The sequence below is a fragment of the Sceloporus undulatus genome, chromosome 2, assembly GCF_019175285.1.
Source record: "Sceloporus undulatus isolate JIND9_A2432 ecotype Alabama chromosome 2, SceUnd_v1.1, whole genome shotgun sequence".
NCBI lineage: Eukaryota > Metazoa > Chordata > Lepidosauria > Squamata > Phrynosomatidae > Sceloporus > Sceloporus undulatus.
Window position 1 is genome coordinate 265110786 of NC_056523.1, and position 18632 is coordinate 265129417.

General features: G+C 39.5%; 1 protein-coding gene across 1 annotated transcript in view; it reads left to right on the plus strand.

The window, feature by feature from the left end:
* The window catches only part of DTWD2 (DTW domain containing 2), a 119066-nt gene that overhangs the window by 36120 nt on the left and 64314 nt on the right, over positions 1–18632 (plus strand). Inside the window, exon 2 of the mRNA XM_042453812.1 lies at positions 13831–13921. Coding sequence (XP_042309746.1) covers positions 13831–13921 — 91 coding nt within the window. The remainder of the gene's footprint in view (positions 1–13830; positions 13922–18632) is intronic.

The following is an 18632-nucleotide window of genomic DNA, read 5'->3' on the forward strand; positions in this document are numbered from 1 at the left end:
AAAAATGTGCATGCGTCTTTCTAGACGCAGAAAAGGCGTTCGACATGTTAGACTGGGAATACATGAAAGCAGTAATGAAAACAACTCAGATGGGAATTAAGTTTTGTAATTGGATTGAGGCGATATATAGCACACAGTCAGCTCAAATCCTTGTGAATGGAGAAAGGACTGAAAACTGTAAAATTAACAGAGGTACGAGACAAGGCTGTCCCCTATCTCCTTTGATTTTCATTTTATCACTAGAAGTTTTGTTGAATCAGCTTAGAGGAGATAACATAGTAGACGAATCCCATAAAAAGAACACTTCATGTAAAATTTTAGCATACGCGGATGACCTGGCTCTGATAGTAGAAAATCCTTGCGAAAATATTGACGACATTTTGAATATAATTAAAGAATTTGGAAAATTTGCTGGTCTCAAAATAAATAAAGACAAAACTCAGATAATGACTCTAAATTTAAATGCTGAAGAAGAAATTAATCTTCAACAACAACTTGGATTAAATTTGAGTAATAAAGTTGAATATTTGGGAATAATACTATCAAAAAAACCTTCTGAATTATTTGAAAATAACTATACACGTATGTGGAAAAAAGTTACTAAAGATTTGGAAAGGTGGACAAATCTGAATCTGTCTCTTTTCGGTAGGATAGCCTCAATTAAAATGAATATTCTCCCACAATTTATGTTTCTTTTCCAAAATCTACCAATTGTTAAAGATGACAAGCCTTTTATACAATGGGAACAAAAGATTTTTGAGTTTATTTGGAAAAAGAAGAAATCCCGGATAAAGAGAATAATTATGAAAGATTTGAAAGAAAATGGTGGTCTGGGCGTCCCGGATTTGAAACTATATTACTATGCATGTGCCTTAGAGTGGGTAAGGAACTGGATTAATTTTGAGGACCAAGATTTGTTACAACTAGAGGGTATTAACATGAGATATGGGTGGCATGGGTATTTATGTTACGATAGAAAAGAAAAACATAAAGATTTTGTTAATCACGTGATTAGGAAGGCACTTTATGTAACATGGGTAAAGATCAAAAAGAGATTCTATAAGAAATTACCAATTTGGACTTCGTCTCAAGAGGCTTGGGGTTATGGGCGAGAACAAGCCCAAAATACAATCAGATATAAAGCTCTGTTAGAATGGGAAGGCAATAATCCTCAAATGTTACCAATAGAACAATTAAGAGCTCTCGGGTATAACATGAGTTGGTTTACTTTTTATCAATTAGTGGAGAGATTAAAAGCTGATTTAAAAATTTATGGAATTGAGGAAGGAGAGAATGAATTAGATGAGATATTACTGTATTCAAAAGAGGCAACCATAGCTAAAATATATAAATTATTGTTAAAAAGAGAGACAGAAACGGAAATTATAAAGGAAGCCTGTGTGAAGTGGTCGCAAAATTTTGGATACTCTATTTCCATTGACACCTGGCATAAAACATGGGGACAAGATCTAAAATTCACTGATAGCATGGACGTTAAAGAGAATTTTTACAAAATGCTTTATCGTTGGCATTATTCACCTAATAAAATTGCAAAGATGCAAGGCAGTAACATCAGTAATTGCTGGAAATGTCAAAGTAAGCAGGCTACATTATATCATGTTTGGTGGACATGTCCATCAGTTAATAAATTCTGGAAAGAAGTCCATGACTTAACACAAAAAATTTTACAAATTAAGATTAAATTTAAACCAGAGAGTTATCTTTTGAATATTATTGTAGAAAAACAAGAACGTAGATACTTGAAATTTCTATTATATGCTTATACGGCAGCGAGATTATGTTATGCCCGGAAATGGAAAGATAAGAATATCCCTACAATGCTGGAATGGCTGGAAAAATGGTTAAGTATGGCTCAGCTAGATAAACTAACTTTGTTAAGAAGTGATAGATGGTCTCAAGATTGGGAAAATGACTGGGAAAAACTGTATGAGTTTGTAGGTAAATACAAGTAAGTTAGTGGATACGGACTATGATTATTGATTATAAAACTTTTGTGTAAAGATTATATATGGGACATGTTATCAGGATTGTAATGTATATCGTTCCAGTATACTAAGTATATATCTCCGGTTGGAAGGGAAATGTTTACGGAGAACAGAGTCGTGGATAATAGTCAAATCACACAGATCGATAAAGACAATGTTAAAAGAGGGTTATTTTTTTTCAGCATTGCTTGATAAGAAATTAATGCTCAAGAAAACATTGTATATAGCAGAGGGGGTGGGGATAGGGTGAGTTTATTTATGGGGAGGGGGGAAAAAGATTAAGTTCAAGACGCTGGAAATCTTTGTACAAATATATTTCGGAGGTTATGAATTTTTGCTAAGTCTTGAGCAAATAAATAAATAAAGGAAAAAAAAACTTATAGGATTGTTGTGAAGACTGGAAGGGGGGGGGAGAAAGCCAATATTTAAAAGTAACTGGCGGAAGAGGAGGAGGAGGTGGTGGGTTTGTATTTTACTGGGAAGGAAGGGATTTCACTTATGTTGGTGGATATTTCCATCTTCATAAATAGTTCTACATATATAGCTGGGAAAAGCTTTCCTTATCTTTGTCTCTGTGATATGTCTCTGATTTGCCTCTTTTGAGGTGAGACTGAGGAGCTTTTCTATATTTTTCAGAAAATATCTACGTGAATCAAGATGGTTTTTAAAATGTTTTGATTCTATTTTAATCATTTTTTTCTGGTTTAAATTGTTTCAAATTGGGCAAATAGATCTTATTATACACTGTAATAATACACTGTATACACTGTATGCATATTATGAGATAGAAATAATCAAATAAATAAGATCAGGCGTGCACCTAAAGTACAAATTTGGCTTTCCTTTTCATAGATTTGCAGTTGTTGTTGTTGTTGTTGTTGTTATTATTATTATTATTAACCTTTATTTATAAAGCGCTATAAATTAGGTGCCCAACTGAGTCTTCACTTACAGCCAGAAATACTGAGGAAATTCTCTTCCTTAGTATTTAGAAAAAAGAAGAAGAATTCAGCCACAGTCTCAGGGTCAGTCCTGAATTTTGTTAAAAGTTCAAAAATGTTTTTTTTCACCCCAGAGTTCTGAAGCCAAAATTCCCTGTCATGGGTAATTAGTTAATGTTGCACCACAGATTATTTACTATTGTTTTTTCTTCCTTTCCCCCAAGAGTTCATTAGCTGGCTTTGATGTCTTGAAAGTTGAACATGAATATTAGGCCTTTCAGGAAATTTAAGGGGCTGCTTTAAAGCCCTTATCCAGAGTGGTGTTCTTTCGAGCATTTCTTCCAGTTTTAACTGTAGTTAGTGTGCTGGCCAAATGGCCGTAATAAAGTTATTTATTTAACTGTTGTTAGTAATATCTTAGCACTGTAATGTGCAGCTTTCAGGCATATTGCTTCACTTGCTGGAAGTCAGGCTGATTGCATTTTGGCTGAAAATCATTACAACGTAGTGTCTGTTTGAGAGTCATGTAAAATGATTGGTGGTGTCACATTACTTGTCAACAAGGGAAGATCCATGATCAAAGCTGGAATTAATTGTCACCCTTTTGTGGCTGTATTTAAAAGTAAATCAAAGATTTAAGTGGACATGGAATCCTGAATGAAAGCAAGCAAGCTCTTTCTTTGAACTTTAAAATGTAAAATCCCTTTGTATCCTCACTAGATGTCAAGTGCATTGTTTTTCATTCTAGAGAAAATCTTGGTGTGTTCAGCTTGCTGAAGCATGAACCTTGACCACCCCCTCTGACATTTTCAAGCCAGTATCCAATATTCAGAAAAAAGCCATCTGAAGAATGGATGTCCCAGCTTGTGCATGTTTTTATGTGATCACTTCTAACCTTGTTTGGGCATTCATATATGCATGATGACCAACACATAAATGGAGATACACTTGCTGGTCCCACCCCTCCTGCCATTGTGAAGGAAGTATAGGGGCCTCAAATAGGAAACCTCCTCTATATCTGTAAGCAAAATTTGGGAAGGTTATGGTTTGAACTGTAATTTCCTTTCTGTTGTTTTTCATCTCCATTGCTTTCTATTCACAGGTTCAAGCTTAGTTACTTTTTTCTCCTCTTCTCTTGCCTCAGAAGATCTTCTGATGGTACTTGGAGAATGGAGCAGCTTTTCCACTTGGAGTGGGAAAATAGATGCCATTGTGTTTTGCAGTGCTTAGGGTAGTACATAATAAATGTTAAAAAGTTTATTTTTTCTTTTGATTATATTTGATTGACATGTACTCACGACTAGAATTTGAATTCCACAAACTCTCATGTTGGGCAAATGAATGATTAAAAGTGGATAACTTTTCCCAGAGAATTCTCTGCTCATTTTCAAGTAATATGCTTTTATTGAATCATTCATTTAAGAGGAAAAGTAATCTGCAATCTCAGCCTTACTTAGGAAATTAGATGCCTATTATGTCCTATGAATAGACTGAAGCAAAAATTGTAAGCACCTGCTTCAGTGTTTTCCCTTGCCTTTTAAATTTTTTGCAAGAATCAACATCCAGTAACTTGCTTCTGATTCCTAACACAACCACCACCATCCCCATTCCTTTCATTTCATTTTCCAATGGTTATTACACTGGAAAGAAGAAATGTTTTGAAAACTTTTCCCCCTGGTGTTCTGTACACCTGTGATCATATTATTTTACTGCCAACTTCAAAAGAACCACGTGTAGCAGAAGCCTATACAGTGTTTGAAAAGTGTCCTAATGAAAGAGTTTGCAATTGGAAAAGATTAGTTTGAAGACAGAGATTAGTAATTTTTAAAAAAGTATTGAATTTCTCACTAGCACCATCCTTTAGGTCCTTAAACTCATTTTACAATACAGGTAATTAAACTATTATGATGGATTAACAAACAGATACAGCCACTTCCCTAACCTCATTTAAATAAATCTTCCATCACTTCCCCAAATGCCCAAGCTTGGACATTTGCAGACCCCCTGAGGGAGCGAGCTCTAAAGCTAGGAAACATCTATTGAAAACACATCTATTTCTGCCCTTTATGGTTCCTATTTGATCCATTTATTGTTATATTTATACCTTAGCTTTTTTTCAGTCAAGAAATAAGGTAGCTTAGAGAGTTAATATTTTTAGTAGCACAAATAAAACATAAAATACAATGATGTAGCCAATTAAAACAATTTGCTCAAAGTTGTTACAAACTGGATGGCAACATCCAGCTGAAGCTAGCCTTGTGTAAAATACATCTGGAACTGTTCCCTGGATGCAGTTCCACTTGCTTGCATCTTGTTTCCAGCACCAGCTTTACTTTGTGTATGCATTAAAAACAAAGGACACAAAAATGAGCCTACTGGTTTGGTTCGATCTGAGTGAAAAGGGACACCACAGAAGACATTCTTAGATTGTTAATGTTGGTATATAAAACTATGGAAACATTTAGAAGAGAAAATATAAAATTCTTATTTAGGACTGGCTCAACTGGGGAAAAATGTGTGTGTAAAATCATCTGTCAACTTATGGCAGCCTCATGAATTTCATAGGGATTTCTCAGTCAAGGAATACTCAGACATCATGTTGCCAGTTACTTCCTCTGAAATGTAGGATATAGCACCTGGTATTCATTGACAGTCTCCTATCCAAGTACTAATAAGAGCTGATCCTTCTTAACTTCCACAATTAAATATGATCTTGGAATACCTTTCAGGTATTTTGCAGGAACACTGATCATTTTTTGCTGGATTCTGCTGCTTTCAGCAATCACAACTTCCTTCATTAGTCTTGTACATAAGATTGCCAGCCCTCCAAGTCTAGCCTAAAATGACCAGGAATTGAGTTCTATCTCCAAGAAAATTGCCAAACTTTCAGATGTGTCCTGGAGCCCAAGAACTGACCTCCATCTCCAAGAACATATGGAGCCAGTTCTGGAGATGTGAGGAATCTCACACTATAGTCTCACATCTTCAAGACACCTAAGAAGAAAAGTGCAGTGCATATAAAGGGGATGTGTATATTAATATTTTCTTAACGGAGGAAGAAACCATGGAAACTAGCCCAGCTATCTGTAAAATTGAGATAGGTTGGTGTACAGCCAGCCAGAGGTTACAGAGATAAACTGAGTGTTCAAGGACAGTTCCCTGATATGCCTTCTGACCAACCATGAGCATCTCTTTCTTGTCTGGATTAAGCTTGAATTTGTTTGCTGTCACCCAGTCTATTACTGTCAACAGACACTGATTTAAAACCAAAACATCTTTCTTGTAGTTAGATAGAAAGGAGAGATAGAAAGGAAAGTGTCATCAGTATATTGGTGACACTGAAATCCAAATCTCCAGACAACCTCTCTCAGCAATTTCATATCAGAGTTAAACAGCATTGGGGGGGGGGACAAAACCAAGCAGGGGGCTGAACAGGAATTTCCCTGCTCTGACTGCTGAGTTCTCCCCTTCAAGAACAGCTAGAACCCCTGCAAAGCAGTGACCCCTAAGCCTCATCTGAGAGAGGCAATTCACAATGATACCATGACCAATGATACCGAAAGCCACTGAGATGCCTAACAGAACCAACAGGGTTACACTCCCCCTGTCCATTTCTCAGAATCCACCAAGGTGATCAAAGCTGTCTCAGTTCCATGGATAACCCTGAATCCAGAATGAAATGGATGTATATCATCAGTTTAATCCAGGAACCCCTGGAACCAAGAGGCTACCATGCACTCCAGAACCTTGCCCAAAAAAGACTGGGTGGTAGTTATCTAAGTGCAGTCAAGTTCCGGGACCCCCTCTCCCGCGTAATAAAGACAATTCCACAGCCTCCTTTGGACAAGATGGAACTCTGCCTTGTCACAGTGAACCCTTCAACATTCCCTTTCCCATTCAGACCGCCCTCCTCTGGCTGCTTTTATAAGCCAGAAAGGGCACAGGAGGAGGTTTTTAGACAAATGCCAGAGATGGCAGCCAAATGAAGCAACTAGTCTCTTTCACACTTCCAATTCCTGTGTTGAATGCCTGCTGTGAGAGAGGTTTCAGTTTAATGACAGGCTGATAGGATTGTGAGGGCTGAGCTTCAGACAAAAAAAACATTAGCATGTTCTGTGCAGAATATCTAGCTTGCTTTTTAAAGAAATTCAGATTTGCTAAAGGCAGGAAAGGACGAGCTCAGGTGTAAATTTAAAACAGCATATGTGCTTTAAACCCAGCTTTAAAGCAGAAACATAACATTATATTTCAGTTATTTGAGTACAGACACAGCTTGCTAGCCACCTAATTGCACTGAAAAAGAAAAGGACAAGTTTAAGGGGGTAACAGAACTGGCCTTTGCTAATGGTTGTCTTTGGAGACTCTCTCCCTGGAATATATTGGGTCTTTTTATTTACTATAAAAAAATCCTCAGATGGCCTTCAGTATCTGTGGAGGATCCATTCTGGACCCCCTTGCGGATACCAAAATCTGTGGATGCTTGCCAGCATGTGCAAGTGGCTGTGCCACCATTAGGGATACCCCCCATTGTTCCCAGTGGCGGTGTGTGCACATGGCCACACTGCCAAGAGGGACAATGGATCCTGTTGTCTTTAATGGCAGTGCACGTGGACACACTCCCATTGGAAACAATGTGGGCTTGCCGTTTGAGGATGACTGAATCTGGGGGTGGCAAGTCCACAGATATTGAAGGCTGATTGTACTACAGTGGGCCCTTCTTATCTCCAGGGGTTCTGTTCCAGATACCCCCACAGATGGCAAAGACCACAGGATCTCAAATATCATGGAATTCAATGATGGTGCATGCAGAATCTCTCCCTGGGCCACATGCAATAGCAAGTTGCAAGTACATTTCTATACCACTTATCAGTGGACTTAAGCACTCCCTAAGCAGTTTAAATGTGTAAGCTAATTGTCCCCAAGAAGCTGGGGACTTATTTTAGCGACCTACAGAAGGATGCAAGGGATCGAAGTCACAACCTTGTGGTTGTGAATGGCTGCAGTACCAGCATTTAATCACTGTGGCTTGCCGTCGGCGGATGCTCAGTGCGGCAGGTATGCTGTATTTAAAGGGGTTTTTTTTTTTGTAATTTTACACACTTACAGAAACAAGGATATGGAAAGAAAACTGAAAAAGCAGAAATAAGCCAAACAAAAGTAATAAAGAGTAAACAAATAATTAATAGTTGTGTGTTCTTTGTCTTAAAGTCTGTTTATCACAGTTTCAGTTTAAACACTGAAAAAGAATCAAGAGGTGCAACTAGGCTCCTCAATTTAGACAGGCAAAGTAGCATGTAGAAATTCAATTTTATATTTCCTCAGAAGTATCTTCAGCCATTGTTGAGAGCTCTGACAGAATACTATAAAAGTTTTCTGGAGAGCAAGAAACCCTCTAGACTAGAATATGTCTTTGGTGCCACAGTAGGAAGGAAAATGAGTCCTAATTCTCCTGACATTGGATACAGAATCTCTTCATTAAATTTTGGCTAGTATGTAAAAGAAATGGAGGTCAATGTTACTGTGCAGGTCCATGAGCTGAGTGTGGATCATTCATTGTTAATCTTGGTTGTCCTAGGGCAATTTAACATGCAGGTGGTTTGTTATCTCTGCGAGCACTACACTAGTGTAAAAATAATTTGTGCAAGCAGTTACTTTCTCAGGGGGCCTCAGTGCCACCAGTTATTTTGGAAATACACACGCAACCAATTTTGATTGGGTGGCTAGGAAGCTGGTTGACCATTGGGTGACCTAAGTGCCATGGCACCCATTGTGTATCATTCAGTATTAATCCACAATGTTAATCCAATCTACAATCAGTTGTGCAGCCATGGGTTTCATTATAGCTACACTGGTTTATCTTTACACTATGCTAGAAGTGTATGTGTTTATTTGGCTATATATGTATTATTTATAATCTCGCTGCAATTCATAATCAGATGTTGGAAATTCTAGATTTTTTTTACTATACCAGTCAGCCACACTACTCAGTTTATGGCTGTCTGTAACTCCCTTACAATTTGAATGTCTGTGTGATAAAACAGCACCTGTACTGTTAAACTTGGCAGGAAAAGAAGAAGGAAGAGGTGAATGGAATATGAACATAACAGAAGGAGAGAAACTGAAAGAGTAAGACACATTTTGAGAGGGGGCAAAAGAGAATTTTGGTGATGTAGAGAAAAGAAACTTGTCAAAACCTCTGACTGGTAACCCTTTCTTCTGATCTACAGGAGAACAAATGATAGTGCCAGATAAAGCTGTCAGCACATCACAACTGACTAAAAAGCTCTTGATAGGAAGATGAAAAAGTTTGGAGTTCAGGTGGTTATTTCAGTACTCCTTCCTGATCAAGCTTATGGCCTAGGATGATAAAAAGAATACTGGGAGAGAAGAACTGGTGGCACAGATGGTGTTGCTGGGAAATATTTGGCTTTTTTACTTATAGTTCCATGGTGTCAAACTTCTACTAAGAAATTTTACTTTATTTTCTCTATATTTTGCCTTTTTCCTATCACAGGATTAAAGGGCCTGTTTCAACAACATTTTAAAATCACAATACATTTTTTTTAAAAAAACCCTCATAATGCAAAAGAGTTATGCTGTGTTTACCGGGACTCCTACGGACTTCACTGGGGCTTTAAACTGGATAAATGGGAGGGGAAGGCAGTATTCCAGAGGAAAGAGGGACACCAGGTACTGTACTGGTGAAAAGTGCATGACTGATACACAGGAAACTGGGACAATGGTACCACCAGTGAGTGTGAAGAAAAAAATAAAGAATCAGTAAGAGGGGATGAACCATGGTCTATACCAGTGCTCAGGACAAGGTAAATAAGCAAGATTAATTCAGGAAGGCAAATATGATTTAGGAGGTATTAATGAAACCTGGTGGGATGAGATTCATGACTGGAACATAACAACGGAAGGATGTAATTTATTCAAAAGGAACAATGTAAACAGGAAAGGAGGAAAAGCAGTATTATATGGAAAAGGTCTATTCACCAGTGAGGAGGTCCATGACTTCAAGCATAAAAGGCTGGTTGAGAACATTTTCATAAAAACCAAAGGAGAGGGGAAGAAGTATGACATCACTTTAAGCAGGGGTCACAAGGAGGTGCAGGGATATGAGATGCATCAGTCATCCAAGCCAGCCGCAGCTGCAGAGGGAGAGGCAAAGGTGGTGAGGTGAGGCTGGCCTGGCCTGGGGCGGTGGTACTGGTGATAATGCAAGAGGCAGCGGATAGGGGGCTTGTCTCTGCCTTTGAGGAAGGAAAGGAGGAAGACAGGAAAACCCCCTCCATCCACTGCATCTTCATCATTGTCCATACTGCTGCCACCCTGGCAAAGGAAGCTAGGTGAGGCTGGCCCAGGACAGCAGCACTGGTGACTATGCAAGAAGCAAGGGACAGAGGGAGGTCTGCAACTCTGAAAAAGGAAAGGAGGAAGGCAGGATCCTCCCCTCCATCCATTGCCTCTTGCATTCCCATTGCCCCTGCTGCCATCCCGGCAAAGGAAGCGAGGTGAGGCTGGCCCGGATGGCAACAATGGCAGTGATGCAAGAGACAGCAGATGGAAAGAGGAGGTCCCATTTTCCTCCCTCAAAAGTGGAGACATATCCTTCCCCGAGGATTGGCTCCCGGGACTGCCAGAGAGGAGGATGAGGCAGTGGGCAAGGGGTCCTGGAGCTACAGCACAAAGTGGAGCACACAATAGACATGTGCAGCAGCTGGACAGCACAGCAGAGTGAGTGGACAGATGAGGAGGAAAGTTAAAAGAATGCAAATTGCTACATATTTCAGTGCTTGGATGTTTAGCAATGTTCAAGCTCATATTTTCATAGCTTAGGGCCCAAACAGACAGGCCAAAATAAAGCTGCTTTGGGTCACTTTAGAGGTATGCTATTTAAATAATGCATGTGTTCTAAGAGGCCAGAAGCCACACCCCAGTCCTAAGGACTGAAGTGCAGCTTCTGGCCTCTGCAGATGCATCTGTCATTTAAACAGCATACCTCCAAAGTGACCCAAAGCAGCTTTAGTTTCGCCTGTCTGTTCGGGCCCTTAGTTGTATCTAATACTGTATTATCTTATGAACAAGGTTTTCAGCTGCCTAGAAATTATGGTATTTAGAACAAAAATGGAATATGATGAGGGGATTCCATTCAAGCTCTCAATCTGGCTAGAAAATATATAACAATTATTATTTCTATCTTAATAATGAGCTACCTGTCTTTCATTCTGTTTTGATCCAGACATGGCAGTAGAATGTTTGCACAAGTGACTGGAAACTATTATAAATTGTAGTGGGCAGATGCTAAAAGAAAGATGACCCTCACCTGGGTGAGGAATTGCCTGTTTTAGAAGGGTGTTCAGGTGTGCAGTTTATTTATTTATTCATTTATACACCACCAGTGTGGGACCCAATGTGACTCACCAATAGTAAATTAAATTTACAGTGATTTAAAAGCAATTAAATTCACTTCATAAAATACATTAAAATAATTTAAAAAACATCCAAAAGTTTAAAAGATAAAACATCCCCAATAAAAATCCCCTTTACTTATTCATTAAAAACCTGATTAAACAAAAGCATCTTTGCCTGCCGGCCTCCCATGGAAAGGAATTCCACAGAGTTGAGTTATAGTAGTACCCTGACAGTCTGCAAATGTTGTTGAATAGCATCTTCCTTGGCTCCGTGTATGTGTGTCTTTGTACCATTTCAGATTCATTAGCACCCTGCTCTTTGTAAAAGCTGCCCATTTCAGCATACACAAAATGGCACCATATGGCTCATGAGTGGGGTTGGGACTTACAAAAATGGATTACAGAAATATGGATGAGATTTCTGTTTATTGGCTAGATTCTGGCTATTGCTTGTGATCTACAAAGCCATAGCAGATTTCTTCTGGTTCCTTTTTAGTAGAGGTACACTTTTTTGGAAGGCCATAAAAACATCCTTATTCCATCAAGAAACTGGGTAAATGGCTGGTTTATTTTGTGCTGTTTCATTAAATTTTTGTTGTTCATTTAGTTTTATTGGTGTTGTTTGTTAAAAATGTGTTGATTACTGTTTCTTTCTTTTTGAATATGTGTCTGAAAAGGGAGATTATATGCCATGACTCTTATATTGTAAAAGCTAGTAAAAACAACTCTTCAATTTAGGTCTTTAATTCTGAATAATATGGAGAGGACAGTAAATATTTTTGACACTAATTGTCTATTACCATAATTTTAAGGTTGGGATAATTTACACCCTTAAAACTGTAAACAAAAAGTATAGTTGAATAATCTTATCAGTACTGTATAAATTGTTAAGACTCTTGGATGTTTCTTTAATAAGGAAACTAGGTTTTCATGAGATTACTCTCTGACATTAAGAACTTGTACCATTTTGATCTTCCCCTCCTCCTCTCTTTCTCTCTTGCTCTCATTCTTTTTGCTGGAACTCTTAAACATGAAAGACTGCTCCCCCCCAGTATGTTATATGATTTCAGTAATGTCTGCTTGAATCACAGTTCAGCTCCCACTGTTTACTCAAAAACATCTGCTTCCTAAAATTACAAGCATTCACTTAGATCAGTGATTCTCTAATTCTGGCCACCAGGTGTTTTGTAACTTCAACTTCCCAAAGCCTCATCCATCTTGGCCAACGGTCTAGGATTTTGAGAGCCAAAGTCCAAAACACCTGGAAAGACACAGTTTGGGAATCAGTGCCTTAAATCCAAAGAATCTGCTGTGTAAGTGAAAGTACTCTTTCAGGGTTAGGGTCCTGATACTCCATTTACAGACCTTGCGGTCCTTGAATAGCCCATCATATAAGGCCTTCTGAAACTAGTTTTCAGCAAATCTGGGTACTTCTTCCTGCTTCACTACAAGGCAGTACAGACCGGCACTTTGTGCCGGCCTGACTGCGTGCTATGACTGAACTAGGGTGGAGCATTCACATGCTCCGAGCCCTAGTTCTGCCACCATCATGGCATGCACACTTATGGGGTGTGCCATGATGACTCACATGCGGCGCAGTGCCCAAACGGTGCTGGCCGGAAGGGGAGTCATTGTGACGCGCGAGCAAGCCTGTGACATCCTTTCATCCTCAGTGCGGCTGCTACGGCACCAACCCGGGGCATACAGGGGCAGCGTTTAGTACTGCCCCATGGGATCTTGATAGAGCACCCTTTCTGATACACTGACATCTTATCTTGTCAGAGTCTGGAAGACTGTTTGGTAACCCTATGCCCACTGCTTTGAATTCTGTTGAGAAAAAGTAGGATATGAATAAATAATAAAATCCAATATAAAATTCCTGTGGGGTTATCCTGTGTACCGGAATTAAGTGCTATTGGAGTAAATGGGATTTACTTTGTAAGAAGCCTGGCTTTCACTGCTTGATGAAACCAGTTTCATCTAACTATCATGTAGAGTTGCAGGTTTTTCCATCCAGGTGGAAAACAGCTGGAACAAAAATTGTCCCATGAAAACTATTCCTTATGTATTGTGGTTGCCTTTTTTTGGTTAAAAGAAAAAAGTGGGCTAACAGCTACTTATACTAAATGTTTCTACTAAGATGAAAAGAATTTTCCTTGATGTGAGTGTTTGGGTATTATGGAGTGCCCTTGATTGTGTACCAATGAACACTTCTATGGACATAGTACATTGTATTGCCCTGAAATACCATAGAGCTCTAATTGTGGCCATAAATACCCCAGATTAAGGCATTCAGTAAAAGTTCTTTGTTTTTATTTTTAATATGCCTGGATGAAGGTGAAGTACTCAATTTCCCCTCAGTATTACAGGTCATTGTGTTTATCTGAGATGCAATACCAAAGGCACAACAGAAACATTCATTTATTAACTACCAGTATATTTTTTCTATATTCCCCTTTCCTCTAGCCGTCCTCAAAAGGTTTGCCTGTGTCCATTCTTGCCTGTTCATCCACTGAAAGTCTCCACTTGTCTATATATCATCCAGCATCCAGCAGAGGTGAGTGTGACTATGGGGAATACCTAACTTGAATGAGGCATTTGTTCAGCAAACAGCACAAAACAGTGCAAATGAAAATTGTAGATTCATGTGGAATTTTGTTACCATTACCAACCAGTGACTGTCCAACCATACATATACTGTACTGGTTTTAAAAATAATCCCATGGATTTTGATAGGTGAGTTGATAAGTGGGTCTTTTCAATACATATATCTATTGAAGTATAATAAATGTTACAAAACAGATAAACAATAAGGAACAAAAGTAGAATTTACTGCATAAAAATTATGCCTCCCATCTAACAATCATGTTGTGTGGCTTCAAGTCATTTCCAGTTTATGGTGACCCTAACGCAAATTTATTACAGGGTTTTCTTGACAAGATTTGTTCAGAGGGAGTTTGTCTTTGCCTTATTCTGAAGCTGAGAGAGCATGACTTGCCCAAGGTTACCCAGTGGGTTTCTGTGACTGAGCAGAGATTTGAACCCTGGTATCCAGAGTCATAATCCAGTGCTCAATCCACTCTGACTCTCTATATCACAGTTATTGATACTTTCTTCTGAGTGTCTATCTAGAACACTATCTGGAATTGAGGTGTCAGTAATGTAGGGGCTATACATACGGTTGGCGAAACACTGCCCCTCTTTGCTGCATATGGTTCCCAGAGCAGCCAAGCTGCACAGGAACGATATGCAGCCAGGAAGAAGCTGCCTAGAGCAGCTTCTTCCTTGCAGTGTCATAAGGGCTGCAATGCAGCCCTATGATGCCGCTTCCTGTGCGTGACATGCAGATGCTGCTCATTGTGTACGTCATCATGGCGGGCTCTATGTGGACTGGAGACCGGCATGATGGCGGTGACGGCACTTTCTAGGGTTACGCAGTATACAGTTGCTGCACACTTCAGAACCCTAATCGGCACTGCCACGCCACTTCCTGCCCGTGTATACTTGGCCATAGAGTCAAACTGGGTGATATTCAGAGGTGTTAAGCAAAATTAATTCTTAGATGTGTCCATGCATATCTAGGGGTTCCACATTTGTTACCTTGTTTAAGAGGTGGAAATTAGTTCTGCTAAGAGTGCAAGAATATAATAAAATTTTCTCTGATTTTTTGTTAACCCTTTTTGGTGCATAAGGTTCCCTCCATAAAGTATGGAAACTTGGACAGAGAGAGTGGAGCTAGTATGTTTCCCCTTCTCACATCTTTAGTAAGATTCTTTTGTCTTATAGATAACCTATAATCACACATGAATGCATGTAAAAGCTGTTGCACAAAATACCAGTTCCATAAGCATACATAAATGAAAATCTAAATTGAATGTAAATCAGTTTTACTATCGTGGGACTAGAGCAGATGGGCATGAAGGAGTGCCTTTAGGCGGCTCCTTTTTTTTGCACCGTCATAAGGGCTGTGATGCAGCCCTATGACACCGCTTCTGCTGATAGGCGTCTGTACGCAGCGCCACAGCTGTGCAGCTTTGGTGCCTGCTGTGTGGATGGGTGCACACACCTGTGACGTCACTAGGACTGGGTGCGTCTGGACATCTGCCATATCGAGCCCTAATATCACCACAATGTGCCTGTCTGTACCAGGCATAAGATTAATCTAAGATTATTAACAACATGGTCCAATGGAGTGTATTCACATACTGTGCTTGGAATAGTACTCCAGATGAGCATTTTCATCCAGGTTTTTAAAAAGCAATTTATCATATTGCATACAAACACTGATCAAAGTTGAATTGACTTCAAGGTGCATGTGATACTGGTAGGCCAAACTCCCAGCAGATAGGAAATTTTTTAAACTGAAGCATATTTAAGAAACATTTGATAGTTCTGCAGCTGTAGGTGTGAGTTTCAGAGAAAAAACTGTAAATTCTGTGCACACCTCTTCTTTCTTTTCTTTGCATCACGATAGAGTAAATTCTAACAAAGATTTGTTTATTTTCTCTTCGACATTTAAACAGCAGAATGTGACTGGAGTTACAAGACTGTAAAGTTCTCTTTGGTAGTCTAGAATGCAGAAGAAAAAGTTTTATGATCACAATGCATAAATAGTGCTGATTTAAAAATCAATGAAGAAAATTTAAAGCTATGGATAGAGTATATTTTGACTGTTATGTTCACATGCATTGATCTCGTGCCATTAATGAACTTCATTTACTGTGTATAGAATTCCCCACTGAACAATGAATATTGAGTACTGAGATTTTTTATGTTACATATTACCCATTTCAGAGGAAATCAAGTGATCAATTAAACAAAAATCCAAATGTAACTTAGAAAATTGCTACAGTATTTCCCTAGTTACTTTCCATGAATTTGGGTATCATGTAAAGTTTTATATAGAATACATTCCTTGTGGTTCATCATAACTGAATAATTTATTTGTTGACATCTGTGGTGATCACATGTCAAATGCAATTATTCTTCAGATTGGGCCCTCAGTTTATAGAAAGAAATAGGTTACATTTTCCATAGAACAGAAAGTCTGAAAGGTAGAGCGCATCCTTCCCATAAAAAAGAGACAAATATCCTTTTCTGCACTTCAGTGAAGTAATGCCCCATATGACAACATTTATAGGCAAAATTCTTAAAACAGAATTTTCCCTTTCTTTGGATTTTGAATCAGTTTTCTCTGAGGGCAATAACCATCCAGTATATGCCTTTTAGGGTGCAAACCCAGGGAAGGTTAGCCATACCAAAGCTCTCCTTTGGTCAGTAGAATTTAAGAGCATACATGCCATTACAGTGGGTTATAAACATAACTAACCGTTATACTTCACTAATGTCTTTTAAAAAGCAACTAGAATTGGTGGGCTAATTGTAGTTCTTTTAGTTCAGTTCTGACTTTATATCTCATTCCAAAGAATGGATATAAACTGATCTAGCCATTCGTTTAAATTGCCACCTCTGCTCACACTTGATAACTGCATTATTTTCTGCATTATTAGGCAACAATTGAATTATGATTTTGTTCTTTTTTTAGTCTTATGGATAAAACAGTTTCACTTACAAGTAAATCTTAGTTTTGATTACCCTAACTGGATAAAAGAGTCCCACCAAACACTCGGGCAGAATATTGGCGCTATACAGACTGCCCAAAAAGGGCGGTCTGCTGGTGTCTTGCTTTGCTGCGCGAGGGAGCCGCAGCGGACAAACTGCACGGCTCTCTCGTGCAGCAAAAAGGACCCACAAAAAGCGGGTCCTTCTTGTGGCACCATAAAGACGTTGCAGTGCACTAATGGTGCACTCGTGACATCCTTATGACTCCAGGACGTGCGGACGCTAAGCGGCCGTCGCATCAAAATGGCGGTGCCCGTGTAGACAGGACACCGCCATTTTGCTGCTGCCAGTACATACTAGGCTAACCCTAGTACATACTAGGGGTAGGGAGCATCTGAATGGTGCGCGCTCCCTAACCCTACTGCCGCCGCCACCACGCTACATTTAGCCAGTCTGTATCCCACCATTGTTTTACTTTATTTTGCCACAGAATCATAGAATCATAGAGTTGGATGCAGGAACTCTCAGTATATGACAGATACCCGATAGATGGGCATCCAGCCTCTGTTTAAAGACCTCCAAGGAGGGTGACTCCACCACTCTCCGAGGGAGTATGTTCCACTATTGAACAGCCCTTACTGTCAGGAAGTTCCTCCTAATGTTGAGGTGGAATCTCTTTTCCTACAGCTTGCATCCATTGTTCCGGGGCCTAGTCTCTGGAGCAGCAGAAAACAGGCTTGCTCCCTCCTCAATATGACATCCCTTCATGCATTTAAACAGGGCTATCATATCACCTCTTAACCTTTTCTTCTCCAGACTAAACATCCCCAACTCCCTAAGGCGCTCCTCATAGGTTTCAAGACCCTTCAACATTTCAGTCATCCTCCTTTGGACATGCTCCAGTTTCTCAATGTCCTTTTTGAATTGTGGTGCCCAGAACTGGACACAATATTCCAGGTGGGGCCTAACCAAATCAGAATATAGTGGCACTATTACTTACCTTGATCTAGATACTATACTTCTATTGATGCAGCCTAAAATCGCATTGGCCTTTTTAGCTGCCGCGTCGCACTGCTGACTCATGTGCAACCATGTACCACTAGTTCTCTAACGGTGCTCTTTAAAACAGACATTTGGGCCACCTAATAGGCCAAACATGAGTACATGCTCTAAATCTGGACAAAACCCAATCATTTAGGGCAGGGGTAGGCAACCTGCGGCCCGCGGGCCGGATGCGGCCCGGCAAGGCCTTGGGACCGGCCCCAGCCCGGTCCCTGCCGCCGATTGCCGCCGGGGCCTTTGGGGGGCAATTGTCTATAGAGCCTCAGAAACATGCATTTATATTAACGTTTTTAAAAAATCAGCAAATTTTTTCACATGTCCTCCATTTTTTTTAAAAAAGTGTCTTCCATTTGAAATTTTTGCCCACATTTGTCCTGGTTTATTTATATATTAATTTTTTAAAAAAAATATTTAAATTTTTTTTTTTTTTTTTGGCTTCGGCCCCCCAGTTGTTTGAGGGACAGCAACCCGGCCCCAGCTCAAAAGGTTGCCTACCCCTGATTTAGGGCATATGGCTATTGGCTATTATATTTATGAAGTAATTGCAACATGAAATTATGAGCCTCTACAGACCAGCGTTATATGCTAGTGTGGGGGCGACAGGGGGCATGGTGTATGCATGCTGACCGCTTCCACACTGGCAT